This window comes from Danaus plexippus, assembly GCF_018135715.1.
Source record: "Danaus plexippus chromosome 13 unlocalized genomic scaffold, MEX_DaPlex mxdp_15, whole genome shotgun sequence".
Taxonomy (NCBI): Eukaryota; Metazoa; Arthropoda; class Insecta; order Lepidoptera; family Nymphalidae; genus Danaus; species Danaus plexippus.
In genome coordinates, this window is record NW_026869849.1 from 5080526 (window position 1) to 5104223 (window position 23698).

Sequence of the window (23698 nt, forward strand, 5' to 3'; positions counted from 1 at the left end):
ATAAAATCTTGTAAATATAAGTACGACGAAATAAAGCACTTTTAAAAAACAAACAGTTTCATTACTTTATTTCAACAATTCATAAACGATATTACAAAAAACAACTTGTTACTTCTTAAGTTTAATTAATTTTAACTTCGGCACAACTGTGTTTTTACTTATATATTTCTTTCCATCCATGTACGGTTGTAAGACTGTTGGTATATGTATCTTCCCTTTAGCATCTTGGTGTGTCTCCAGCAATGCGATCAACATTCTCGGTATAGCACAAGCAGTTCCATTCAATGTATGTGTGTATTTCTCAGAATTCCCATCCTTATATTTAATATTAAGTCTTCTTGACTGATAATCAGTGCAGTTGCTACAGCTTGATATCTCACCAAATTTATTACGTCCTGGCATCCAAGCCTCAATGTCATATTTTCTAAATAATAAAAAAATTTTAATTGAATCTAAATAATAATAATTATTATCTGTGGATTTCAAACCAAATTTTCATACAAATAATGGATTAGGTTATAATCACCTATATGCTGGTGCTCCCAATTCATGAGGCGGCATATCCAAAACTTTCATATACAGACCAAGAGGTCCAAATAATTCTTCTTGGGTCTGTCTGATATATTCTAGCATTTCATCGGAATGTTCTGGAAATGTAACTGCAAACATCTCTACTTTAGTAAATTGATGCACTCTGTAATTAATGGTTTAATTAGAAAAATGTTATGTAATAATGAAATTAGAAATAATACTATAGTATAACTCAACCTATATATTCCTCTTTCTTCCACCACATTTGATGTTTCAGCACGATAGCATCTACTAACAGCTGCCAACTTCAGTGGGAGGTCTTTTTTATGTGTTAACGAGTTGGACAAAAGACCAGCCAAAGACATTTCAGCAGTCCCTGATAAATAGAGGTCAGGACCATGATAGACTGGGTCCAATGAGTAAATCTGTAAATTTTAGCTATTTAAATACATACCTATAGAGAAATACAATATACAGATATAAAATTTTTAAAGCAGATTCACCTGTGTTCTGTCACTATTGATAGACATACCACAACTTTCCAGCACATGACTAGAAAGTATATCAGGAACAGACACCAATTGAAAATTCCTCTTTATAAGATTGGTAATGGTATATTTTGTCAAGGCCTCTTCCAATTCAGCTAATTCTCCTAAGTAATAGTAACTCTTATTGCCGCAAGTGTATCCTAATTTATCAGTTCTTATTAAATTTAAATAATTCGTTATTACACTAAACTCTAATGGTTTATGTGTACCAAAATCTCGTTTTACATTTATTTCATGTATAACATGAGGATCCTCTTGATACGTTTCTACAGTTGGGTGAGTTTTGTTAGGCAAATTGGCTAGTTGTTGATATAAAGTCTCTTTTAAAGAATAATAACTTTCAGTGGTTGGTTGTGTTACTTTCAATAAATTATAAATCTCATGAACGCGATCTATGTCCCCTATACCTTTTCTTCTTTCTATATTCCTTTTGATATTCGCTTGATTTTTTAAATCACAGTAATAGTCCATATCAATATCAGGAAGGCATGAATAAAAGCGAATTTTTTTAGGAAATTTTAAAATCTTTATTTTAAGAATTTGATGAGTGATCATTATTACAAACTTTTTCTCTGATTTCTACAAGATTCCTTTTACTTTATTATTATCGCTCTAGACACAAGAAACCTTTAATTTCAAATTATATTAAGTATACTTTTTGAATTGTGATTTTTGACAATTGACAATGACATTACCTACAGATGTGATTATTTCCATAGATATTATAAATCCATCTATATATTTTTTTCTATGGTCCACAAAACACAAAGAAATAGACATTTCGTTTAAACTATTTACAAATGACAACATTTAACGTAAAAATTATTGCGCGGGAAATTGACATGACATCTGAGTCTTGACGCAAACTTTATAAAGTAACAAGTTACAAATTTTTCTATAATTTTTTTCACATAGTGAGAAACTTTTATTACCAATGTCCAAAATGTTGTTCCTTATATTTTTATAGTTCTTACATAACCAATTGTTTTTATTTCTATAAACATACATACATACACTTCACAGAAATGCTTGAAAACCTACATCAAAAGTGATTTTAGTGCAGATTTAAAGGTTTTCAAAACGTTTCAAAAATGGACAATGCTACACATTCAACAACTCGAAAGTTTGTATTTTTGAACTTCACCTTTTTGTGATTAAGATTCTTCATTATTTTGCCTAAAACAATATTAACAACTTAAAGAAATTATAAACAACAACCATAACACAAAATTGTATACATTATGCTGAAGAATGTGCTGGAGCGATTAATTACTACATTAATTGTAATACTTTTAGGTCCGACAGAAAAGCTTCAACAAGAGACGGTCAACTAAAAATTACAAGTATGTTTGCAAAAAAGAGAAGTAGAAGTCCAATTGAAAGTGCTGAGAAAGATGATACGGTCAGTAATAGATTATTTAAAACTTTCGTAGTTATTGAAGCTTTTTCTTTTTAATATTTAACATACATTCCACATAAAAATGTATATTATCTTTTTTAAAAAATAATTAATTTACAAAAATTGCCCACACAATAACTAGTTCCATGTTTCATATCACAATACAGTTTCTCTTAACTAAGAAGAAACAGTTGTGCTAGAGAATTATTTTATACTATTTTAAACTATCACTTACAGAAAAAGCTAAAGATTAACACAGAGTCCCATGAACATGAAGTCTTTAATGAAAAATCAAAAGTAGTAAACGGAATAAATAGTAAATCAGACGACGTCAATTCTCAAGAAAGTGAAGAAACTTCACCAAACTTAGTTTCTATGAAGTTAAACAACGAGAGAAGTCTTGTAGATGAAGATGAAAACCATAATATTGAAGCTAAAACTGTTCCTGAAATTATTAATACTATGAATGGTTGTAACCAAAATGGGGATGAAATGACTAGAGACGGCCTTGAAAACCAGGTCCACCAAAATGCTATAGTAGAACAAGATCCACCAGAACCAAAACCAACTGCTAAAATTCCAGATATGGAGAAGTGTGATATTTGTGGGCAATTCTTGAATAACTCTGATATTATTTACTACCAAGGACATCCGCAGGATTCTGTAGAGGAATTCATCGCTCTTACTAATGAAAAATTGGTATTGGCCTCAGGTGAAATGAATTATTAGTAAAATTTGTGAGCAACATATATATATATATGTATATATATATATATGTATATATATATATATATATATATGTATATATATATATATATATGTATATATATATATATATATAGGTAGCCTGTCACTATACTCAAAAAGTAGGTTTTAATTACATACAAACATTTTCTGCTTTTAGGTGATGAGGGAGATATAATGGAAAGACCACAGACTAATATAACAGGTTTCTCAATATTCGACCAACATGGCCATTTATGTCCCATAGATGGAGGTCTTATTGAGAGTGATGTAAGGATATACATGTCGGGCTATCTTAAATCTATTTGTTCTGATTCACCTGATATTGATGAAGAATCTATAGCAGTCAAGGATGTCGGTCCCATCATAGAATGGTAAATATCAACAAATAAAAAAAGTCACATGTAAATATAAATTTATAAATAATGTTTAAATGTTCAGGTTTATTCATGGATTCGACGGTGGTTCGAGAAATTGTATTACACTGTCGACGGAATTTGGTGAATACAATCTACTCAAACCGAGCGCTGAATATACTCCCTTGATGGATAATTTGTATGAAAAAATATGGCTCAGTAAAGTAGTCGTTGAATATTTAGAAGAATACCACTATCTTCAGCCAACTTATGAGGATTTGTTAGAAGTTATAAGGGAACATTCCATACCAGATTTGGAGGACAAGAGGATGACCGAAGAAATGCTCCACAAACATGCTCAATTTGTTTGTGACCAAGTTGTTAGTTTAGAAGCCGATGAAGACAATGAACCCTTGATAACCCTTCCCTGTATGAGAGAGTTAATAAAATTAATGGGCATTAAATTCGGCAAGAGGAAAGTTCGCGCGAAAATCGACTACAAGAAGATTGACAAAAAAGCTTGGACCAAAGCAACAACGACTCCGCTCGTTCAGAAGACATTCGAGCATTTCTTTGCAAACCAATTAGATAAGACGAATCATGAGCTGGTGCTGAGAAGGAAACGATGTGGGGTTTGCGAAGCTTGCCAATTACCTGACTGTGGAGAGTGCAATGCTTGTAGGGCCATGTTAAAATTTGGTGGTCACGGCCGCACCAAAAAGGCGTGCGTCAGACGATTGTGTCCCAACATGGCGGTTCAACAAGCTGAAGATTCGGAGATAGAAGACGAAGAAGAATACCAACAGATGGCTGAAAAGCGACATCTCGATAAAATCGATGACGCTCTACCCGTTAAATTAACTGGCGGAAGTAATAAGATCATTAGATGGATCGGCGACCCTGTTAAGGCCGACGCTACTAAAGTTTACTACGAGAAAGTTGAAATTGACGGATCAGAACTGTCGCTAGGGGACTTCGTTATGGTCGAAACGTCACAATCGAATATCCCCGCGTTAGTAGCCAGAGTCACGTATATGTGGAAGGAGAGTATTAGTCCTAAGTCGGGTTATTTCCATGCTGAAGTTTTCATTAGATCGTCTGACACCGTGTTGGGAGAGGTCGGTGACCCGCGAGAAGTATTCTTGGGCGATAGATGCTGCCACGGCGCCCCTCTATCGTCTATATTGAGAAAAGCGTTCGTCGAAAAGAAAGAAACACCGGCTGATTGGTTCAAGCTCGGCGGGAAGGAAGTGGTCGACCACTTCTTTGAAGATGACGGCAAAACTTACTTTTATCAGAAATACTATGAAAGGTTCACGGCACGATTCGAAGATCTTCCGAACGATCCAGAATGTCCTAACGCATTACGGAAACACAGATTCTGTCCATCCTGTGAACGGAAGACGAGACGGGATGCTCGCGATATACCAAAAATATCTGGAAAACTAACAGAGAAGTCTGAAATTGTTAAAGAAGCTAACAGATTTGAATGGACGACTATCAGGTGGCGGGACCACGATTACAAGAAGGGCTGCGGGGTGTTCTTAAAACCTGGAACATTTAGATTCAAAAACTCCATGATCAATAGCAGTAATGGCAATAATAGGGTTAAGTTAGACAAAGTCGACGAGGATATATATCCAGAGTATTATAGGAAGACTGATAATTATTTGCGAGGCTCGAACATAGACACCGGCGAGCCGTTCTGCGTCGGTTATATAGCAGCGGTGACGGCGGCTAGCGAGGGGCCGCTGGTTATTCCACAGGATATCTACATTAAAGTCAACGTGATGTATCGGCCAGAGAACACCAACAACAGGTTTCCGCATCACGAGGACGTCAATGTCGTGTATTGGAGCGACGAAATCAAGGAGATATCGTTTTCAGCCGTCGTAGGACCTTGTAATATATGTTATGTAGACAACATACCACAGCAAGATCACATCTACGACTGGTTAGAGAAGGACCCAAGTAGAGTATACTTCCGTATGGCATTTAACAAGAAATCCGGTCAAGTAGAGGATGTTCCGCAGCACGTTAAATATGTCGGTAGGGGTGATAAGGGTAAAGATAAAGGTAAAGGGAAAGGGAAGTCGAGCAAAGGCGCACAATCTACAGTCACGGTGAAAGTCGATGAAGTTAAGGTCAGGCCTTTAAGGACTTTGGACGTGTTCGCGGGTTGCGGCGGTTTATCTGAAGGCCTTCATCGATCAGGTGTCGCCGAGTGTCGCTGGGCCGTCGAAAATCTAGAAGCGGCCGCTCATGCTTATTCCATCAATAATAAAAACTGCATCGTGTTCAACGAAGATTGCAACGCTTTGCTGAAGGACGCAATGGATGGGGCGACTCACAGTGCGGGGGGATTGAGAATTCCGATGCAAGGCGAAGTGGAACTGCTCTGCGGTGGACCGCCGTGTCAAGGCTTCTCAGGGATGAACAGATTTAACTCGAGGGAATATTCCAACTTCAAAAACTCTTTAGTTGCATCGTATCTGTCGTTCTGCGATTTTTACAGGCCTAAATACTTCATCTTAGAGAATGTTAGGAATTTCGTCGCCTTCAAGAAGGGCATGGTTTTGAAATTGACTCTCAGAGCGTTGTTGGATATGGGATACCAATGCACGTTCGGTATCCTTCAGGCTGGGAATTATGGGGTACCGCAGACTCGTAGAAGACTCATTATACTAGCCGCGGCGCCGGGCTACAAGCTTCCTTTATATCCGGAACCCACGCACGTTTTTAGCAGGCGAGCATGCTCATTAACAACCACCATAGACGGAAAGCGTTTCGTCACTAACATACAATGGGACGAATCCGCGCCGAGACGGACTTGCACCATCCAGGACGCTATGAGCGATCTACCGCAGATATGCAACGGTGCGAATAGAATAGAAATCGATTACGGCTGTATGCCAGAAACTTACTTCCAGAGACTTATTAGGAGCAGAGATGAGAGCGCCAAACTGCGGGATCACATATGTAAAAACATGGCGCCGCTTATACAGGCACGTATGAGTAGAATACCAACTACGCCGGGCTCTGATTGGAGAGATTTGCCAAATATATCCGTTGCACTATCTGATGGTACCAAATGCAAGGTTTGTATTCTACAATTTAATTTTTTTGTAATTGTGTCTACGGCTCTAGATACTAGTCTTTTTGAGCCTTACAATTGTAATATGTCATACTTATTACCATGTTTTTATATTGTCCGTGGATGTTTAAAGACATAATTACGGTGTAGCATAAATTTTACAAGACATTCAAATGGTTGGCAAAGGAATGCTATAAATATATTGATAATAATATAACTCATAATTTTATTCCATTTGATGTATACTTATAAGTTTTTTTTACGACCTTGTACTAATTCTGCATAACAAATTCCAGGTGTTGCAATATCGTTACGACGACATCAAAAACGGTCGTTCCACCAGCGGTGCACTCCGCGGAGTCTGCGCCTGTTCCGCCGGTGGAGTGTGTTCCGTAGCCGACAAGCAAGAAAACACGCTCATACCGTGGTGTCTACCGCATACAGCCAACAGACATAACAATTGGGCCGGACTCTATGGTATAAACTAAACAAAAATTATATTTATTATCGTAGAACTATCGCAGGGATGGTACATTGGACAAAACTTTAATTAAAATTATCCGTTATTTTCTATACTCATATACAAATGATCTCTCTACCAGATAATAAGATACCAGATACCTTAGAGATAATGAGATCTAAGACTTTCGCGAGATATTTAAATAAAACTAATACCTCTTCGGATTTACTACGACATCTCGTCTGCCCGTGATCGCGGTTGCTGAAAAGTGACCGAAACCTCGGGATTATGTGGTTTAAAATGAAAAAAAATTCGCGTAGTAAATCCGAAAAGCTATTAGTTTTATGTAAACCTTAGAGATGTAGAAAAAAGGATGATGCAGTAAAAAAAAGTTATGTAGGACTATTATAAAAATAATAAAATACAAATCTTTTTTTTTCGTTAATATTGTCTATTGTGATATAAAGTAAATAATCAACGTTCCCTCTTAAAAGTATTTCCCCTCTCACCTGTTTTTGAGTTTTACGTATGTAATTGTTATTAATTATTATAATTCATTGTAACATTTTCAAAGCATTACAAAATGATATAAATTAACATATAGACACAAAACATTTGCTATAACGGTAATAAATAAATTTTCATTATAAATATTTTACAGTTCAAAATATATTAATTCCAGGGCGTATATCCTGGGACGGCTACTTCAGTACAACTGTGACGGACCCCGAGCCGATGGGCAAGCAAGGCCGCGTGCTCCACCCCGAGCAAAACCGCGTCGTTTCTGTTCGCGAGTGCGCTCGCTCGCAGGGATTCCCCGACACTTACCTATTCGCCGGCTCCATACAGGACAAACATCGACAGGTTTGTCACTTAAATATAATGATAGATTTTATAAGTGATTGAAAGAACATAAGTTTTTAAAATTTATTTCTGTCTTTGGTGCTATGAATAAAATTTGAAAATGGAATCTCAATGGAAACTCGAGTAATGGCTAGCTCTGCGGCTAGATTTTTTTATTAATTCCTTGTAATATATAGAAAGTATTTAAGTACTTTGAAACAATTACCTCCTTCACTAAACATATATATATGTATATAAAATATATTTTTTATACAAGTAAAAAACTTAAATTATCAACATTAGTCTAAAGTGATAAATGATTTCTTCAACAGGTTGGCAACGCGGTGCCGCCACCTTTAGGAGCGGCTTTGGGCAGAGAAATCAAGAAAGCGTTGAGTGCCTTATCTTGAAACTTGTGATATGTACAAAAAAATATTGTGTTCAAAATCATGTCTATTATATTTTGACATTTCTAAACTTGCTTTTTTTTTCTGATGCGCAATTTTTTCATGTTGGATTATCCCTATAGTGTATATTCCCTTAAAAAAAATCATAATACTTTTGCTCATTGCATACAAGGGATTTTTGATTTCATTTTATCTACGTATTTCGGCGATTTGGTACTTAAAATGTGTAATTATAAATTATACAACTATCTTGTATTTTTAAAAATTTTGCTGGAAACTATTATTTGCGAAGAACAAACAGAGCTGTCAAACAAACTTGGGCGTTATTTGGCGGAAATATAAACTCATATATTTATATATATTATTTTTTTAAAGCATCTTGAGTTTTGCGTTTAATATTTTTAACTAGCATATTAAGCTCGGTGTCTTCCCTCGTCTTCTTCGGGTTGGACTCCGTCTCTATACTCTCCGCTGGTCTTCTTTTTAATTTTTCTTTAATCAATTTTTCCATATTCTTAGTCTTCTTGAAGTTCGGGTCCGTGGGGTCGATGTTGTAGTGATGTGATTCATACAGAGCTGAAAATCTATTATCGTCGACGTTGATCTCAAAGTCTGGAACTGTTGCTTTCTGTTGCTTCATTTTCTCTTTCAGTTTCCGTTTTCGTTTCGACTTGTTCGTTATATTCTCAGCTTCTTGTATCTTCTTGAGACTGAAGTGTTGCTTTCCGTCGTCTTCCTCTAACAGAAGTTCCAATTCCGCGTTTCTTTTCCCTTCGTCCGAATCCTCGGTCACCTCTGTTTGTTTTTTATTTTTGGATTTCTTTCTAAACTCAGCTTTATTAAATTCCTCTGCGAAGTACGGATCATTCATGTCCACGTCAGATGGTATATCCGAGTCACTTTCGGCACGAGATATATTTCCTTCGACACTTTGTTTATTCTTCATTTTACGTTCTTTTTTCTTTTCCTTTCTCTTGAGCATCATTTTTTCAAATGGTGTTAAATTCTTATCATCTGAAAATCAAACGATATAAATTAAATTTACAATGATAATTATTTATACAGAAAATATGCTAAGATGTTTAAAGATGGACTATACAGGATGTATCTATGTATTCGTATAATTTTAATAAATTTTGTTCTATATACAGACCTTCCGTCATCTTTTTTTTGACCAACTGTTCTGCCTTGTCTTTAACCCCTAAGCCCCATGTGATCTCCATTTCCATGTCCTTGTTCTGTTTCTTGTCTTCTTTCTTCTCAATATCTTCTAGGAGCATTTTGTACTTCTGAATAGGATCTTCATTGTCTTCAATGTCTGAATTTTCTTTTTCTTCCTCACTCTTTTCATCTAAAACGATAAAAGATTAAATCTATACGAATAAATAAAATTGCACTCTTATCTGTAGTATTTAAATAAGTGTTTTTAACAAAATGCACATAGATTACTTGTATAATGCATATAGAGTATATATACCAGATTTTATTTGTCTGTTTGCCTGTTTCATTTAGACGATTTTTTGAAACGGCGTGACCGATTTTGAGGGGACTATCACTTGCAGATAGCTTATGAACGAAAGAGTAATTTAGCCACTGTTATTATAGAAATTTTATATATATATATACTTATATTAAGTGATTTATACCTTCACTACTGGAAGCTAGATATTCTTTGAGATCTAAATTATCAATTTTTCCACTGAGAGCACTCTTGATAGCTTCGGCTCTGTTTGGGTTTGTAGTGTCCCAGGTGAGATCGACTTTAGCCTGTTGTAATGCTGTGGTTGTAAATAGCCGAGGCCTGTATTTAGTTAAATCTGGGAGGTTGTTACACGTCTCACGAGGTTCCTGTATGCAATTTAAACATATATTGATATGAAAATTTATTATTTACATGATTTGCATATACAGTAAAGTCTATTATTGCTTAAAATATTTTATTACAATTGCTCCATGGGTGTAAATTACATTACGAGTTTTGGAGTTATCATTGGTCATACAAACATACCTGGTCAAATGTAACATCATCTGGTATAAATCTCATATCGAGTTTAGTTGCGCTGCTCTCATACTCCATTCCATCACATTCACTGTACAATTTATCAGCAGTTGATACAGAATCACATTCAACAACGGCATAGAAATATTTTAGCCTGTTCAATTGATATCTCCGTAGCTTCTCCATGTGGTATGTAGAACCTGTTAACATCAATAATATTTATATTAAACAAATAAATCACGAAAAACTAATTAATAGGTTTACGTATTTTAGCAAAAATTGGTATAATAATTAATTAGGACATATATATATTTGTGATTTTATTTTTTTTATAGTACATCAAGCAACAGAACCATCTTTTTTTATGAGTATATAAACAAACCTTCCTCATTTCCTCCATCGTCTGAGTTTATTTCTTGTTCCTTGTTTTCCGTTAATTCAATCGGGCCTCTTATGTCCTCTTCTTGCATTCTTTTCAGTCCATATTCAGAAGGATATATCTAAAAGAAATAAAATAACAAACAACTGAATGAATAAGATTTAATAGATAACTAGTAGAAAATAATTTAGTTTAAAAGTCATTGAATATTTAATAATTATAGTTGTACAATACTTCTTTTAATATTAATTTAGCTGTATAAAAATACACTAACCGAAACTTTGTGTATAACTCCTCCTGGAGGTAAAAATGAACTGAGCAGAACCATTAAGTCTGTTGCCTTAATGTTATCCCAATCCATGTTACAAATAGCTAACCTAAAGAATATCACATTACTAATAAAGACATAAATAAAAAAATAAAAAAAAATTATTCTTCCAATTAATATGTTTCTCACTATAAAACTAAATTAAGCTATTTGCTTATATTAATAGAATTAAAAAAAAAATACACAAAATTTAAAAGGTTTAATTAAATCAAGGCATAATTGTCAAAGTAACTGGGACATGATGTTACAATACTAGCAGGTTCAAATCAATCTATATATGAAATGTTATTTAAAAAAAAAGTAAAGCATATATCTATAGTCTATGGTCTATATAAAAATATAAAAAGATTAAGCCATATATTAAACATTTCTATTCTATATGGTGTTGTACTTTTATATTTTTTTTTTGATTGAAAAAATATTTAAATTTTGGCGATCTTTAATGTATAAGCCGTTTATATGTTTTTGTATATTTTGTTACCTTTTGGTGGATTCCTCTGTTGTTTCAGCATCAGCATCAAGTTCACCCCATTCATGTTCCAATTCACTATCATCTTCAGAGTCACTACTTTCTTCGTCACTTGATGAGTCAGTCATCAAAACTCCTGGAATAAATAATGAGTTGCATACAAGTAATGATCCTAGAAGTTTAGCTGAAATAATTGTTATAAATTTATATATACCTTCACCCCTAGCATAATCAATATCTAAGTCCAACAATCTTTTCTTTGTTTTCTTATCTAAAGCGCCTCTTTCTAGCTTATCGTTTTGGAAAGATACTTTTGGTTCTTTTTCTTTTGCAGAATCCTCATCGTCACTGGGTAGTCTTCGTACGAAACGGCCTACATTAGATTGTTCTCCTTCGTCTTCCTGAGAACCCTGTTCCTTCTGTGTTTCAATTTTAGTTTCCCCTGCCTCTGAATCTTCATCACTTGTTTCATCATCTGATTCTTCTAATTCGTAATACTTGCGTAAGTTTTCTGTAGAAGTTTCATTTACTGGTCGGCCCCGTTTATCAACTGAATATTTAACTTTAAATTTTTCATCACTGAACATAGATTGAAACCTTTTATCGATTTTAACTTTCCTTTCATGTTTAGGTATTTGTCTGTACCGAGGATCATTCAAATATTTGGCAAATCGATTATCTTTCAAAATATCACTCATTGTGATGACAAGATTCCAGTTTGAGAAACTTTATAACTCAGTCTCACGGACTGAAAATTGAGGTACTTTATAAGTACAAAACTAACCTTAAAATACGAATTTACTTTGTATACAAACTCACATGTTTGATCGTCGACTGAAACGTCAAAGCCAAAATTTTACAGAGACAAAAGTTTAAGTCTGTAATATTTTGATTAAAGGATTCTCATATTTGTGTTTATATTAATTTCAAAACACTGTCATTGAATCTAAAATTTATTAAATAAGATTTTTACCTAGTATGCCACGAACATATTAAAAAAAATCCGAGAAATATGTCCTAAATTTTAATAAAATGTCAGTTGTTATCAAAATTGTCAGAACTCAGAAGTCAGATTTGACTATTTTGTTACAATAATGGTTCGACAGTCCTATTCGACTCAAAATTACAAGAATTGATGTCAAGCATAAATCACAATTTTTTATAAAGAACATTTTATTTAAAATGAATAGCATTGGGGAGGAATGCACTGAATTAAAGCAGAAATATGACGATTGCTTTAATTCATGGTTTTCAGAACGATTTCTGAAAGGCGACCACGACGATTCCATGTGTGCAGGGATTTTCAAAATTTATCAGGAATGCGTTAAAGTAAGTCAAAACTTAAAATGATAAATTTGAGAAATATTGCCAAAAAATAATTTATTGTATCTTATAACCTATTATGTATGATTTTGAAGTACGTTTTATTTTTTTATTTTTACAGAAAGCCATGAAGCAACAAAATATTGACTTCAAAGATGTCGATAAAGATGTTTTGGGTACAGAAAGCGAGTTCAAGGCACCACCAACAGATAATAGTTGACATACACCATGTAACCTCCTATGCATTTTGAGCCCTGTTTCTTTCAGGCATTTATTTAGCATTTCAGATTCAGATGTAAAATAGGTGTTATTCAATTGTGAAATGTAAATGTCGGTCAACAAATATTATATAACTTATTGTTATTTGAAGGTACAAATGAAGTTACATTTAACTATCCAATATAAATGCATTTTTGGAACATAAAAAATATTTATATTCTACACTAGTCCAATTATTCTGTTAACTACATTATTTAATATTTTATTTTTAGGTCAATGTTACAGGACATTAGGTGAATATTTATGTAGAAAGAGTAGTTGAATAAACATTTAAAAGTACAAATTGTTTTATTTCAATTAATAATATATATATTTTAATAGGGAGTAATGACATGACAGAACATGCAAGATTTATTTTTAAATATTATAAGATAGCACTCCATTTTTTCTTCCTAATAATAACTACAGTTGATATGAAAATTATTACTTTAATATCTAAATATGTTTCCTGAAAGAAATTAATAAATAACAATTCCTTTTTTCCTTTCATTATAATTAAACATTTAAAATTTTTATCAGTCATCATCATTAATAAAATCAATGTGTAGGGAATCTGTTTTTACCAACATGTAAGATTTAGGTAAGTGAAAAATGTGTCTAAAGAATTAGTATTAAATTTTTATGTAACAATAAATGAAAAAGCAAACAGAGTAAAATGCTAAATTTTACACAAATAAGTGTATTTGCTCTTGTTGAAATGTTTTTAGATACAAAACGTAAGTACCACGAGACATCTTAATTCCTCTATTAATGAGGACCATACTGATGTACTGCATATATATTGCAAGAACATTTCTAGGTTAAGGATCTAAGGAACAATAATGCAAGATATTTTAGTGTCAATATAATATTTATTAATTCCATATCTTAAGCATAATAATTTCCTAAAATAGCAATTTTTTTATCTCTGGCTCGTGTCTCTGGGTCTGTAGGCGATACCGCGACTCTTCATTTCTCTTATAACACCAGCTGGAAGCCGCCCCGACACAGATATAGCATACACACCTTGACAAAATCTACCTGAGAGGATAGAACATTTGTTATTTAACATATTTTTATTCTGTGAAAACTATTAACATGACTTTTTGACAATTTAATAACTATTAAAAATGTTATAAAACAAAAATAACTATATAAATAGAAATTAGCTAAAGCCAATCATGTCCTACTTCTTAAACTTTCAGTTTATATTTAACATTTGAAATTGATAATGTAACTTAAACCTTTTTCATTTTATGGTTTACTATTACGGTTGCTTGTCAGTTGTAAGAGTTAAGACATAAATGTAATATATGTATGCTTTTATTATAACATATATTTAAAAATATAAGGCACCTTTCACAATAACTGTTAGACCCATGAGAATCAAAGAACTTTGGTGGGTGTGACTTTGATGACACAACATATATAGAACCACTAACTACTAAGATATGTACAAAACATGCTCGCTTCTTGTGTTACAAATGTGGACCAAAGTTTAAATATATAATGAATATAATATTATAAATTGATCTCCACATAGAAATCTGACAAGTTATACATCAATTAATTGAAACCACAACATACATTGAATGACTTAATATTCCCCTCAAGTCAATATAACTGGGTGAAAATAAATATTTTAGCATCATTCATCCAAAGTCAAATTTAATACTTACTTATTCTCTGCCACTTGCAGACCCAACTATCAACAGGGCTCATAACTGCAATCATTCTGTAAATTAATATTAATTTATATCTTATTGTGTACAAAATCTGTTTGAATAATGCTTGAGAAATGTCAGTACAGAAATTTTTGATGAAATGTACGTTTTTTATTTTTAAATTTAAACTGTGATAATGTATAAATTATTATTTTAAAACTAACCCATCAAAATTGTTACTTGTGCAGTCATATACATTGTCCTTATTGTTCTTCATCCGGAGAAACTCATCGCAATTGTCACAGCCATCATATTCGAACTGATCGAATGTCTGTAAAGTTAACTGAATTGTTAGTTCTCCTGATTAAAAATTTTTGATAATATAATAATCTGACTTACCTTAATTAGAGAACAAACTAAACATGCTCTTAAACCTCTTAAATCTTTTGGAACCGTGTCGAGGGACATTTTTGAAAGCGGGTTCTTAACACAAACAACCTTATGTAATAATATACTACATGAAATTAATTCTGCATAATTATTTTGAAAAATTATCAAGATTCAGGCAAAGCTCAACAAACGTAAAATGGCAATCGTCATTTGAAAATTGTGTGTTATATGTCAGTTTGCTGTTGCATCTGTCATTATTTTATGTCTAATACAGATCAAGCAATTTTTTCCTAAGTGGTGGATTCTGGATTTTTGAGTACTTTTTTACGCGTTAGAGTTAAAAAGTCGTAATTTTTTTTATTATATCTATTACTCATTCATTCAATTTCAGTATTTTCAAAAATAATTTTGGATTTTTGTGTTTCTGAATATTAAGCAATCTATTTGTAGGAAACATTTTAATTGAGGATGATGACTTATCTTTTAAGCTTCAAATTGGAACTCTAAAAATTTTTACTGATCTAAAAAATTCTCAGGTAAATCGTTTTATATTTGCATTTTGCTTATACTCCTTAATAATAAAATTTGTCCTGTATTTGTCCTGATGCCTTACATAATAAGGGGCATGTCCCTGAAGAACATCTCATATCCTGAAGCATCATTGTTATTACTTCGATTCAATCTACTCTGAATCTTCTGTAATAAAGTAACAAAAGGAACTGTTGTCCACCGTCGACCCCCACATCCAATCTGAAAAGTTATTCGTCTCTCAATTCCACGAATTTTGTCGACGAATAACAAAAAAAAAGTTTGCAATGTCATCGGAGTTTGTATAAAAATGGGTAAACATTAATAACAACTGTTGGTAGCGTCATTCATGGTAGTATTAAAGAAATATTTTTTTTTTAGGTCAAAGCTTTTTCTATTTGTAATGTTAAACGATAAAATTAAACGCAGCACTTCCACTACAAAGTAAACTGGAATCGTCAACTTCGATGTACCCCCGAGTTCTATGTTCTATGTAACAAGATTAAGCGACAATATTTATCTCTTTATGACGATGTACCCTCAATTATCTGGCTGAATAAGATTATTGACAAGTTAACATCCTCTTATAACCTTTTAAAGAACTATCCAACCTTTAAGCTAATTTTAAAAATTGACAATATGGATGCCTTGTGGTTTATAAGGTACAAATCGACTTTTGAGTAATATAGCGTTCTTGACTATATTCAATTAATGGAGATCGTCGGTTTAGTTGAATGTTTGGACCATTAAAAAATTATTATTTGCTAAAATTAATTAAACATTATTTTCCTTATCAACTAATTCTATTTTAATATAATAGGTTTTATTCTTTCCAACGTAAAAACAAAATTGGTAATATTAAGATCAAACACTAAATGTGTGCATATATTATATATGAAAGAATAAAGTTAAAGGGATGAAAAAATAGATTCCTACAATCCTGTGTTCCTACAATATATATATATTTACACTATATATATAGTGTAAATAAATAACTGTTATATTTGTTCTTCATTACGATATTCTTTTATATAAATTAGCTGAGATAATTATCCCTAGCTTTATCACATAAGTAGATAACTTCCCACATTAAACCAGGATAAATTACAAAACACGTTAGATAGTCATTACTATATTTTTACGTAAAATGAAATATTATTTTTTATCGTTTATTTTTTATACTATTTCAAGTTTTGCTGTCTAATACAATTATCCTAGAACTTTTAAAGTACATATACCATTTAAAGTACTTAAAAGGTTTCTTCAAAAAAACTTTATTTTCATATATAAAAAAAAAATATGCTGAAATAAATAAAACTTAAAAAAAAATTCAATATTGTAATATAATTTATCTTTTAGTAACTCAAGTGTAGACTATACAAGTAATTTACTAATATATTCTTAGTTTTTAATTATTGTCTTTTCTACCTTATGTATGCTATTTCTAACACTTGCATATTACATAGAAATAAAACCAGAGATTTTTTAAAAAATTATTCCGGCTTTCAACATCAATATATTATAATCTGTAGATTTTTTAGGTATTCTAGCAGAATATATTGACAATTGTTAACAATTTATCAATTATCACAAAACAGATGTTAAACCAATCCAAAGTCGTATCACATTCAGTAAAAATTTATTATTTATGAGGCAATTTTTCATCATTTAAAACTTAAAGCAGTTGAGAGGTTCATGTATAAAATAAGAATTCCATTTAAATTACTTTACTCGTTTCCGGACTTTTGTCTTGAAATTAGAATTATATTTAAAAATAAAAATAGGACAATTAAAAACACTTTATAATATTAAATAAAACAAAATTATTATCAAACGTGATAAAAGTGTTCGTATTTTTCTTGCAAATTAATTTAAATTTTCTTTTTAATAACCTCTTTAAATTTAATAGGTTTAACTGAAATTTTTGTATTATTTAAATTTATAAGCAAAAATAGAATTCTATTTTATCATACACTGAAAATCTTACACGTTGCTTAAAGTCATATTAGAATATAATATTCCGCAACTGGCGCCTGTCGTCAGACATTCACAGATGTTTTATGTAGTTATGTCAAACACTCTACAGGATATTGCACCAAATAAATAATAATTTTAAAATAAGGGTTACATATTACTCATTCAGATGCTTGAAACGGAAAAGCATTGTCAAAGTGCACGTTATTTCTGTAGAGGTCGGTTTAAAGACTTCTGAGGGTCGCTAAATATGTATACGAGATACGAAAACTTTTCCAGTGTTACTTAGCAAGCGATAGGTATTGATTTATATGGAAAGACATTAAATAATTTAAAATATACTAGATTAAATCCTCCTTCCATTCTATTCTTTCCTCACATCTAAAGTTTGAACTATGAATACATATTTTAACGAGTCTAAAGTGTTTTTTCTTTTATTATAATTATTCGTGGATGGTAATAATAATGTAGGTTATTGGATGGAAAACTAGAAAAAATTCGTATGTAGTGTTATAATGCGAATTACTGGCGAACATACTCAAGAATAATGTAGATAATCTGTTTGATAGTAGTATAGACATTTGAATTTATTATTCTTCTAATCTTACAGAACATATTACAAAAATATATACAGACAAAATTTGTTAACTTATCCTAACAGGCACAAATAAGGTACCTACTGTTTAAATATTCTACTGTGGAAAAACTCAAATTTAGATGGACTTCTATCTTAACATTTAATAAATAACGGTTTGGTTCCCCAATTGAATATTTACTTTTTTTTTTTAGAACAAGAAGTATGTACTGTCCATTTGTCACTACCAGTAAATTAATAAATTCCTTTATTATTACCAAATAATAATAATCTGTTACGGATTTGACAAAAAAAATATTTCGAATCAGATAGACACATTCGACAATTTCCTATAAACTTTTAATATAATTACATAAATGCCTTTCTTCCATTCGACAAACTCCTTCGTGTTTTTTCCACACAGTGCTCAAGATTATATTTCGTCTAACAAATAAACATGTGGACGTTGGCAAAATTTTTCACAATTCAACTCCGAAAAGCTATAGCATAAAAAAAAATTAATATCTGTAATCCAACCGCAAGTTTATCAAACCACATACTGAGAGTTTCTAGTTTTAAATAAATAAAATTGATACAATAATTTTCGAGGAGTCTGAACGATAATATCGGCGTGAAGTAGCTTTTAATGGCTGCGTTTCGTCCGATGAGTAAGAGAGCCGGTTGCCCTTTCCCTTTTCCCACCCTTTCCTACCCCTTCCCTTTCCCACCCTTTCCTACCCCTTCCCTTTCCCATTTTTTCCTCCCCCTCTTCCCTAATCGAGGGTGGCAACACATCCGCAAATCTATGTTGCGGATGTCCATGGGCGACAGTACTATCTCCATCAGGTTAGCCGTCTGCTCTTTTAGCATAAAAAAAGGTAAAGTAACGTAAATAAAACTAATATTTTCGGTTTTACTACGCATTTTTAATTATTTTGAAAACTGTATACTCCCCACGTTTCGGTTACTTCGCAGCAACCGTGATCACGTGCAGACGAGATGAAAATGTCTGCAAGTTGCTCTACTAACGTCATGTACAGTTAAAAATTTGTAGTTAGTTTACAAATATTTCATTGCACACCGAAGAGAAGATTCCGTTTTAAGTTTTTTGCTCAAAAATCGTAGAAAGGAATGTCATGTAATGTTTTAGAATTTTCTTTTGAATAGTGTCATAAATCCCAATGTAAGATATGAATATTTATATCATCTACATATGTATTTATATCTAACACAGAAAATCCTAGAGGTACTGGATATTAACAGTCATTCCCTATTATTGTTGTTTTTCTTTACTGATTTCATATTAATTAATCTGCGATTGCATTTTCTAACTCTTATGCTTTGTTAAAAGAATACGAAAAATGAAATGCCTTTTAACAGACAAAAATTATTGCCTTTTACAATTGAATTCGAATAACTCTGAATTTTCTTCCTTTTTTGTTTGATTATTTTACATATTGTTTCATACATTGTTTTCTAATGATGCTCCGTATAATATAATTGAAATTAATTTATCTAGAACATTAAGCATAACTAGAGCTCACTTAATATCGTTACGATAACCCTTGACATGTTGGATATCAAACAAAAAAAATCTGTGAATGAATAGAGAAAGGGCAGAAAATGACAGTGACGTAACCATCGCAGCTGCGAGGGCACACGCCGTCCCAATCAAAACTTATCAAAGCAAATCCATTACTGCGTAGTTTAATTAATTATAATATATAAATTTTATATATTATAACGTTTTAATTGACAATTTACGCAGTTATCCATCCGTTGCTGTATGTTTAGACTAGTTAGTTTATCCAGAACTTAAGAAAATATTCTACTATAACAATATTTTAAATTTAACCGCCATCTTGATGAAAAGTCATATTCAAATTGCAATATAGAATAAATGAATAAAAAGCGCCACAGAAACGTTTTGTTTTTAAAATGAACGTAAACTCAATCCGTTGACCTTTTTAATTCAGACATTCGTTTGACATTTCTGTGTTTACAGAATCTCTGTGAATTTCAATGTTACATAAATATTAATACTTATAGAAATGTGCTTGAATTTACAGGCAACTTCCTCTTCTCCTCATTTCTAGATTCCAGTTTTCTTTTGATAATTTATACTTATATTTACTACAAAAACGAATATGCAACATAAAATGAGCGCATTACTTTGGCAAAGGAGACCAAGAAACGATTTTTTTTTACAATAAATAAATACTTTCTCTATTAAAGTAGTAGTATATCACGCGGCATGTACGTGTTAAACGAATAACTTTTTTATCTTTGTTTAGGACTGGGTCACATGAACATGATGGTAACCATAGAGTTGTCAAAGGCAACTCCAATGATAAAAAGCTCAAATACAATACAATGAAATACGAATTATACAATATATATATATTACAATTATGAAACAACATTTTCATAGTTATTAAATTTTTAACAGTAACTTCTATAAATAAAAAATATACCAAAAACATTATAGGTTTTTTTTTTTTATTTCAATATAAATATTTATACATATACGAAGGAGTGTCTTTACCTTTGCTACCTTCGTAAACTAGTGATACTAATTGCAGTTTGGGTAGCTGCCAGAATTTTCGAGATCATAAATTATGTCAGTTTTTGAATACGATGTCTCAGTCCGATCCATGGTTACAGATTATTAAAATTTATTATTTACTTATTATTATTTAAATTAAAAACAAAAGCTTTGTTAATATAAGTATTCTATCAACATAAACTTGTCAATCTGAGTCTATTAATAATTATTTAACAAGTTATTTTATAAATTATGTTAATTTTTTTTTTGACTTTCTAATTTTTATAAAAAGTTTTTTGGAGTTTTTTTTTCACAAATTGTGTCAAAGATAAGTAAAAACATATTTTAGATTTGTAAATATAAATAATATTAATATTCAAGTGATTGAAAAGTACATATATAAGACGACAATTATTTATTGCTATAAATTATGTCCGTATCCGATACGCGTTCAACCGAAGCTTTATGACACCCAGATAACTACTGATACGCGATAGTATGAGAATATTAATTACCAAACGGAAAATACTAATTAATGAATTTTATTTTTTAATACTCATCAAAAGTCACACCGTTCGGAATCTTCATAATTTAAGTTTGGAAATAAGTTTACATTTTTGAGAATTAAAGACCGAATGTCGGTTAACAACTTGATTAATGAACGGATTAAAATATAATTTTATACACCACATAAGTTTCTTTCCGTAAGTATATCTTAGAATAATTCAGCTGCGATAATCGTCGTCGTACATCAAGTTGCAGGTAAAATTCGGATCTGTAATTTTTGTTAATATGACAGTAGCATTTTTGACGTTACAAATGTTACGAAGGTATTATAACTCTTTTTTTTTAATAACCTTTCATATTATTGCTTTGGTCTAAAGTACTGAATTTAAAAACACGTAAAAAGATTAAATGAAGCCGGTAGATAAAACATTCAAGACTTTTACTGTATGTATTTAAATTTTGACACAGAATATAACGAACATAATACGATGACGTAAATTATCTGTAACGTGTTTAAATTTGCTAGGATAGTTTTTTATACTTTTAAGTTCATGTCTAAAATTAGCTTATTCTGAAATCTATTTGAGCTCAAGCAAAGCAATTATCATAGAAGTTAAAATGATTTTCATTTTATTATATTTTCGGTAGGCGGTAGTGGCTTATTATATAATTTACAGCTAGAAAACACATAACACATAACAACTGAAATATTTAAAAACCATCAAATGTAAATTGTAGATCCAATAAAACATGGAATCCCATACATAATTGAGTAATATGCCTCAACCATAAGACTATTAAATTTAAAGTAGTTATATTTTAACTAACTGTATTAGACTACGTACTAATTACGATGCAGTATGAGTGTTGAGATGTGCGGTTGTGGTCGCCGGGCAGTCTGCGATCGTTTTACAGCGAACACGTGGCCTGTTTGATGTATTGCCATGTCCCTGTCAGGTTCTCAATAGACCTAGCGATTGAACGCGACTTCACATGCAAATCGTTTTTCATCTCCGATTTTACGATCGGCCATTATGATATACTTATTGTAAGCTTTTAGTTTAATAAAATATTAGGGTTAGAAGTATCCAAGTTAAACATAAATAGTCAAAGATTAATACTTTCATAATTTTAGGATTTGTAGTGTCTTTTTAATATCTTTGAGCATTTTTAGCATCTTTTCTTCATCTTTTAACATTTTTTAAGAAATTAAATCATTAGAGTGGCATATAATTTAGAAAGATGAAGTTTTTTTAATCTGTTTAGTTTAATCGATAAAAGATTTAAACATAATGTTTCTTTATAGCAGATTTTTATTTTCTACCTTCTACTTTTAAATTGAGATAAATTTTTACGTAATAAAGATTAGCGGATGTATTACATTAAAACAATCATGTTGGTAACTATCGGCCTTGATAATACATCAATTCAATAGGGCACTGAACTGCATCGGTGCGCTAATAAACTTAGGTTTATTTTAATCTAAAGACATCGTCTTTTAAACCGGAGTTAACGTGCAAAAATCTGCAAATTTGCCAAAATATTTTTGTATTCAGACATGTTGAAACATGTTTTAGTTGTGAAATACAATTGAAGTCTAGTGCATCGAACTGTACGAGACGGAACATCCGCCAAGTAATTCTGGGTCACCTGAGCGACGTTTGTCATTCAGCTATGATAATGTCATCAGGTGTTTGGGTAGCTGCTGTTCTAAATTTAAAAATAATCTATATGTCTGGCTACGTTTCCTACACTCTTATGTTTACTGAGTGTCTTGTCAAGAGATTTAAGCTAAATAAACATCAAGTCCAAAATTATTTGTAAACTTATGATACTTAGTTTAAATACATTTTTATATTGATCCATTTTTAAAACTTTTTTAAGTGGATACGAGAGTAATTTTTGGATATTTTTCATTCAAAGCCTACTTATTGGGGTCATAAATGCATATGACGCTGAAATTACGAAATGACTAATACTTAAACAATTATTTATGTGTATTGCATCACTTAAGTTTATATTCCCTTGAAACAGTCAGAATTTTTCAAAATTAGAAATCCACATCCAAACAATATTGTAGTACGTTTTTTTGTTATTAGTATCTTTAACAGAAGTTGGTGAAGTCGCATTAAAAGGTCCTCTATTCCTCGATTTTTCATAAATGTATGTGTCAAGTTACGCGAACGTGGTAAGACTATCTATAGAAACTATATGAGTTTAGTCTCACGAAACAAATTCATATCAAGGACACTGTTATAAAAGAAAAGTTTAATAGCTACTTTATAGCTTATTAGTTAGTTAGTTAGCAGTCAAAATTTATTTAATTTACTCACATTTGTGAATTCAAAAAAATAATAATTAAATTTGTCTGTAACTAA

General features: G+C 31.5%; 5 protein-coding genes across 5 annotated transcripts; 2 read left to right on the forward strand and 3 right to left on the reverse strand.

Annotated features, from left to right (window-relative positions):
- Nucleotides 1-39: 39 nt before the first annotated feature.
- LOC116770456 (serine--tRNA ligase, mitochondrial) lies at nt 40-1781 on the reverse strand. The gene is made up of 4 exons (XM_032661938.2): nt 1035-1781; nt 769-956; nt 527-694; nt 40-424 (listed from the first exon to the last, which is right to left on the reverse strand). The coding sequence occupies exons 1-4, from the start codon at nt 1632-1634 to the stop codon at nt 109-111; spliced, it is 1272 nt and encodes a 423-aa protein (XP_032517829.2). The 5' UTR covers nt 1635-1781; the 3' UTR covers nt 40-108.
- Nucleotides 1782-1871: 90 nt separating this feature from the next.
- Nucleotides 1872-8452, forward strand: LOC116770454 (DNA (cytosine-5)-methyltransferase 1-like). Its single transcript, XM_061527778.1, has 9 exons — nt 1872-1954; nt 2103-2202; nt 2376-2481; nt 2716-3190; nt 3383-3596; nt 3664-6676; nt 6969-7149; nt 7815-7996; nt 8308-8452. The coding sequence occupies exons 2-9, from the start codon at nt 2171-2173 to the stop codon at nt 8383-8385; spliced, it is 4281 nt and encodes a 1426-aa protein (XP_061383762.1). The 5' UTR covers nt 1872-1954; nt 2103-2170; the 3' UTR covers nt 8386-8452.
- A 281-nt stretch (nt 8453-8733) lies between these two features.
- LOC116770455 (ESF1 homolog) lies at nt 8734-12401 on the reverse strand. Its single transcript, XM_061527779.1, has 8 exons — nt 11772-12401; nt 11570-11693; nt 11035-11137; nt 10764-10881; nt 10391-10581; nt 10029-10230; nt 9536-9733; nt 8734-9396 (listed from the first exon to the last, which is right to left on the reverse strand). Exons 1-8 carry the CDS (start codon nt 12253-12255, stop codon nt 8744-8746), a joined length of 2073 nt encoding a protein of 690 aa, XP_061383763.1. The 5' UTR covers nt 12256-12401; the 3' UTR covers nt 8734-8743.
- A 198-nt stretch (nt 12402-12599) lies between these two features.
- LOC116770457 (TP53-regulated inhibitor of apoptosis 1-like) lies at nt 12600-13442 on the forward strand. The gene is made up of 2 exons (XM_032661939.2): nt 12600-12886; nt 13002-13442. Exons 1-2 carry the CDS (start codon nt 12740-12742, stop codon nt 13098-13100), a joined length of 246 nt encoding a protein of 81 aa, XP_032517830.1. The 5' UTR covers nt 12600-12739; the 3' UTR covers nt 13101-13442.
- A 548-nt stretch (nt 13443-13990) lies between these two features.
- LOC116770140 (transcription elongation factor SPT4) lies at nt 13991-15433 on the reverse strand. The gene is made up of 4 exons (XM_032661493.2): nt 15202-15433; nt 15027-15133; nt 14818-14873; nt 13991-14179 (listed from the first exon to the last, which is right to left on the reverse strand). Exons 1-4 carry the CDS (start codon nt 15268-15270, stop codon nt 14061-14063), a joined length of 351 nt encoding a protein of 116 aa, XP_032517384.1. The 5' UTR covers nt 15271-15433; the 3' UTR covers nt 13991-14060.
- Between the last annotated feature and the right edge of the window lie 8265 nt (nt 15434-23698).